This window comes from Entelurus aequoreus, linkage group LG07 (assembly GCF_033978785.1).
Source record: "Entelurus aequoreus isolate RoL-2023_Sb linkage group LG07, RoL_Eaeq_v1.1, whole genome shotgun sequence".
Lineage (NCBI taxonomy): Eukaryota > Metazoa > Chordata > Actinopteri > Syngnathiformes > Syngnathidae > Entelurus > Entelurus aequoreus.
In genome coordinates this window covers 64,757,949-64,763,025 of record NC_084737.1, presented here as the reverse complement: position 1 = coordinate 64,763,025, position 5,077 = coordinate 64,757,949, and the positions used below count along the sequence as shown (strand labels likewise).

The 5,077-nt window shown below is 38.2% G+C and overlaps 1 protein-coding gene across 3 annotated transcripts in view; it reads left to right on the top strand.

The window, feature by feature from the left end:
* The window catches only part of alx3 (ALX homeobox 3), a 12,057-nt gene extending 7,566 nt beyond the window's left edge, over nucleotides 1-4,491 (top strand). For 2 of the 3 annotated variants that reach the window (XM_062052214.1, XM_062052213.1), the window contains exons 5-7: nucleotides 1,485-1,759; nucleotides 1,842-1,967; nucleotides 3,792-4,491. In XM_062052214.1, the coding sequence (XP_061908198.1) occupies nucleotides 1,485-1,759; nucleotides 1,842-1,967; nucleotides 3,792-4,145 (755 nt within the window). In that variant the 3' untranslated portion in view covers nucleotides 4,146-4,491. The remainder of the gene's footprint in view (nucleotides 1-1,484; nucleotides 1,760-1,841; nucleotides 1,968-3,791) is intronic. The other variant, XM_062052216.1, reaches the window with a different exon arrangement.
* Nucleotides 4,492-5,077: the final 586 nt, after the last annotated feature.

Here is a 5,077-nt window from a genome sequence, read left to right as displayed (position 1 = left end):
GTGGGTCTTTGACCGGGGATACGTCCTGTGGCCCCAATTAACTGAATATTTTCAGCATGAAGTGCAATGTGAGGTTGCTTCTAATGGACATTAGGAAATTAAGGCTCCTATGAAAAGTGCTCTCTGTTGGGCCCAGATTCAATTAAGAGAGGTTTCGGCAGCCCCTGATTAGTTCCAGCAGATAAATGAGAAGGGAATTTGTTTTGGAGCTCAGGGACATGGATTTGGACGACAACATGCACGCCTACAGAGAGCAAAGTACCTTTTCTTAGTGGTTTTAAGAAATAAAACTTCCAAATGCCACCTCAATATTATTACTAATACACAGGCTGCATATTGGATACCTGTACATATGCAGTTTTCAAATTAAATATTACAGTCCTTGTGGCGGGAAACATTTTTTTGTTTTGACCTAGTAGTTAAAATACGCAATCCAAATTTTACAAACACCTTTTACTGCACAGCTGTTGCTAACTATAACCACAATAATAAAATATATTGTTGAATTAACACCTTTCTGACAGTGTTAATGCTCTATTATATTTGCAAAGGCCTAATTTTTTTATACAATTGTAGTATTGTTCTTTTGACATAGTACAAATTGACATAGTTTTGTGAGTATTAGGGATGTAATGATTTAAAATTTCCACATCATCAAGTTTTATTTTAAATAAGTATAAAACAAACAGACACACAAAATACTTTATTTGCAGAAGAAACATTAAATATTATTCTGGCTTCCTAACAGCCATATTATTTTTATTTTAGTGTTTAAATATGTTGACCTTCTGCCGTTTTAATTTGTAAAGGTTTTAGAGTTAATTAAAGTTAATGTCTCTTGTATTTATGTTAGCATTTAAGCTAGCTAGCTAGCCATTAGTGCACTAGCTTGCTTCTCCAGCAGAAAGGGTCCCTGAGTTTATCGTGTGTTGATAAATGTTAATAAAAATGTGTTGAGAAATCACGGTTTCACAATAAATGAAAACGGTAATACTAACCGTCATAAGTTTTACCGGGGTTTATCATTAATACCGTTGATCGCATAATAGAGGCTCTAAAAAAGGTGTCATTTAATTTTGCACCTGCCATGCAGATTTATTTTGATGATAAAAATATGTATTCATGGGCTTTAGATAAGAATGTTTCTTAGCGGACAAACTTATTTAGTCTCCCTGTAGACAATTTGAATCATGCATTGTAAACATTTTTCTTGTAAACTCACAGTAAATTACTGGCTAATAATTGCTTTACTTTCAAAGTGACATTTACAGTAATTTATTGTGAAGTTGAATGCTCTGCTTTATATAAAGGTACTGTAACGTTTACAGTAATTTGTTGTAAGGTTACAGTAAATTTTAATTGCAGTATTTTACTGTGAAATAATCCCGTTAAATATTGTGAAAATCTTTGTAAATGTTTAGTTTGAAAAGAAAATGGTTCTGTTGGTAGTCTGCAAATACTGTGTGTGTTTTTACACTCTCCAGTCAGAGAAAAAGGAGCGCTAAAAAGCCTAGGCTACCCTGGCATGGGCACCGACTGCTGCGGGAAGTTGAAAGAGGCGGGCGGAGGCTTGCAGGGTGACTCCATCGCAGACTCCATCGACCTCTCGGGCAAAAACAAGAAGCGGCGCAATCGCACCACCTTCAGCACCTTCCAGCTGGAGGAGCTGGAGAAAGTCTTCCAGAAGACGCACTACCCTGACGTGTACGCTCGCGAGCAATTGGCCCTGAGGACCGAGCTCACAGAGGCCCGAGTCCAGGTGTGTGTTGTTTTGAGGAAGAGGAGTGTTTTAGACATATACATGCTTTCTTGTGTTTTTTAATACGCAACACCTTTGCTAGGTTTGGTTTCAGAATCGTAGAGCCAAGTGGAGAAAACGGGAACGCTATGGAAAGATCCAGGAGGTCCGCAACCACTTCACTACTGCATATGATATTTCTCTTCTCCCTCGCCATGACACCTACCAGGTTGGTCAAATAATGCTGTATATGTTGTTCATTTGAAGTTTACATTCACTTATCAAGTTGCACTATAAGGTTTCTTCTAGGGTAAACGTGTTTGCATCTCTGTGTGATCTAGCACTAGAAATGTGGTGTATTATATGTCAGTATTCTCTATAGGCAGACAACAAAGCCTAGTTTTACAGACTGATCTTTACCTTTGTTTTGTAAAATTCTGGAGATGAACAAAGCTCAAATTCAGTTGATATAGTCACTCAGTATTTCCTCTAAGAGGATCATTTTTTCTTGAAAAAAGCTAATTCAAATCTTACCAGACTTGGCAGGTGTTCAACGCCTATATTTTTATATGCTGTTTTACAAATCCCATCGAGGTGGGGTTTTAAAATATGGTGTGTAGGAGTCCACAATAACAGTATACACACTCACTGTGCTAGTACCTTTATATTGTGGGGTGAACTAATTCATGGTTTTAATTTATTTGGAACATGCATACTGTTACAATATGGTATAGTTGTTTGTAAATTGTGATTTACATATTATCTCGTTTTTCAATAAGTTTGACTTAACTTTGAGTTTGAACAGTTTATTAAAGTGGATTGTATCAGTACTTTGTTTAATTAATCCATTCCATAATATAAGTCCACATACTGATATACTAATGGGTTTAAGTGTTGTATGTGCATACAAATGGTTTAAGTTAAATTGTTTACACAATAACTTAATATATGGTAACATTGCTTAACTTAAACTGTTAATCAGCATGCAAAACCTACCTGGACACTGAAATAGTTTTAATTTGCAAAGATAATGCTTGACATTGTATTGATTTAACAATGTAGAATGCTACCTCAACCTACGAGCCTAATGGGTTCTCTGACAGAGCTTTTAATTCAAAATACTTGTATCTCAAATCATCATCGGCCATGAATTTAAATTAATTTGATTGGTGCTTGGCCCCCAAAATCACCAAGATTTTAACGTGTAACATGCCTTAAAAAAACCAAACACTTTTAAATAAAGAATATTGTATGAAAAACAATACAGTAGAATGTTTGGATATTATTTTAACATCCTTGGCTGCCATTAGACTCATTCTGCTTCAGTATGGTGCACACTAGCAACACAAATTGCTTTGCCAAGTCAACTACACACAGTCATATTTTTGATGATTTCTTTCATTTGATTAAATGAATATCATTAATTTATTTTTCTCAGCGTTGTCTTTCACACTCACTTTATTTCTTCTCATGCTTGAAAGAACAAAGTTATGTCCACCTTTAGCCATAAGCTAATGATAGCAAGTAAGACCGAATGTTTTGTTTGGGTCTTACAGTGTTCACTGAGACATTTGCTACACTCACTAATGGCGGGGACGCTTGCAACTCAAATTTTGCTTGTAACTTAAAGCATCACATTTAGCCAAGGGGCAGCTCTTATCTCAAAACTCTCTTAAGTTGAGGTACCACAGAATCTGGAAGAAACTGCATTGTGTCATAAGAAATGGATGTTTTCCCAACTCGTGTAGCTAGAAAGGTCTATAAAATTAGTGTCAACTGAGTGAAAATGTAATATTTTCTTTTGTATTTGCCTTTAGTGGACCTTAAATTAAGGTTTTTCCCTACAGGCTAGCTAAGTGTTTTTGAAAATTGTAGACCTCCGTTTAGTCAGTGTTTCCATTATGTCACTGTCTTGTAAATACCTACTGCTTAGCAGGAGCATGCAACCATGCTTTATTTAAAGAGTTGATACTCTTAATATATGTTGTTTAACATATGTACTGTTTAAAATAGTTATTTTACCTACTACATGTGTAAGTATGTGTTTGTGAAGATGCAGGGCAATCTGTGGACGGGGACTTCAGGAGGAGGCGGCAGTTCAGCTGCTGGTTGTGTCATCGGACCCGAGTCCCTACCTTCATCCTGCATGGGTCCATACCCCCACCCTCACAGCAATCTGCAGAGCTTCATGGGCATTCCCACATCCCCCAGCCATCACCACCACCACCACCACCATCACCCGCCGCACCATCCAGGCATCAACAGCCTCTACTCTCTACACGGCTTCCCCGGAGCGCTCGGGTCTCCATCCATCGAGGGTTCAGAGAGCGATTACAAGCCAACTGGCTTGATGGCGCTGCGTATGAAAGCCAAGGATCCTGGCAGCATTCTCTCCTGGCCTACATGACGACGACACTGCCAGCTCTCCCACATACACTGACTGAGCCAAAGCATATTAATCCCTGACCTGTACAGAGTCCCAGATGGACACACTCCTCTCAGCGTACGATTTTCTCTTAACATTTCTCTCAGCCAACTTGGAGGCTTTTCAAAACTATGAATGTTGAAATGCATGAACCCAAAGCGCAGCGTGAGACCAAACAAATATAACATCTTTTCGGGACGTTTCCTGTTTCCAGTTGTAGGTTGATATCACATTTGCGGAGACCAAAGAAAATGTTAGCAAACCCTGTAATTATTATTCTAATAATCATTGTTCGATGTCTGTTGTGTATTATAGTGTGACCAGTAATAAAGGCCTTTGTCTACATCAGCTGTCTTGTTGAGTAGATTCGGCAAAAACCTTGGAAACAGCTGCCGTTACTGGAGACCTGACAAAATAACAATTACTAAGTAAAGGAGCAACATTTAACATGTCTCAGCTATTCAATGGCTGTAAGTGCAGAGTATTTTGTAGTTTAACACAATCAACAAAACTACAAAAATCTACAAATATTTTTGTACAAGAACCGACTTGAGGGCCAAAGACATACACAGCACCATTTCATGTCATTTCACTCAAAATAATTGAAAATACAGCTCCACTTGAAAGAAAACAAGTTCCCTTCATGAGTAGTCCGATTGTACCCAAGTTCAAATGACTGCCAGGTCTTTCCTCCAACATTATGATGGCAAAGATGCCAGGACGAATACGCTGCAATTCCCTCTTGAGTGTGCCAAGCTTTTGCATGAGACAATAACATATGGTTCCAATACAAAACACTTTTCCACACCCACAACCTCAAATTCCAGCCAGGCCCTGGGAGACGGCAGCTCTTAACTGCAGCATATATAGCCCCCCCCTTGATTGAATCCCATAGATTAGGTGGAGAAGATAAG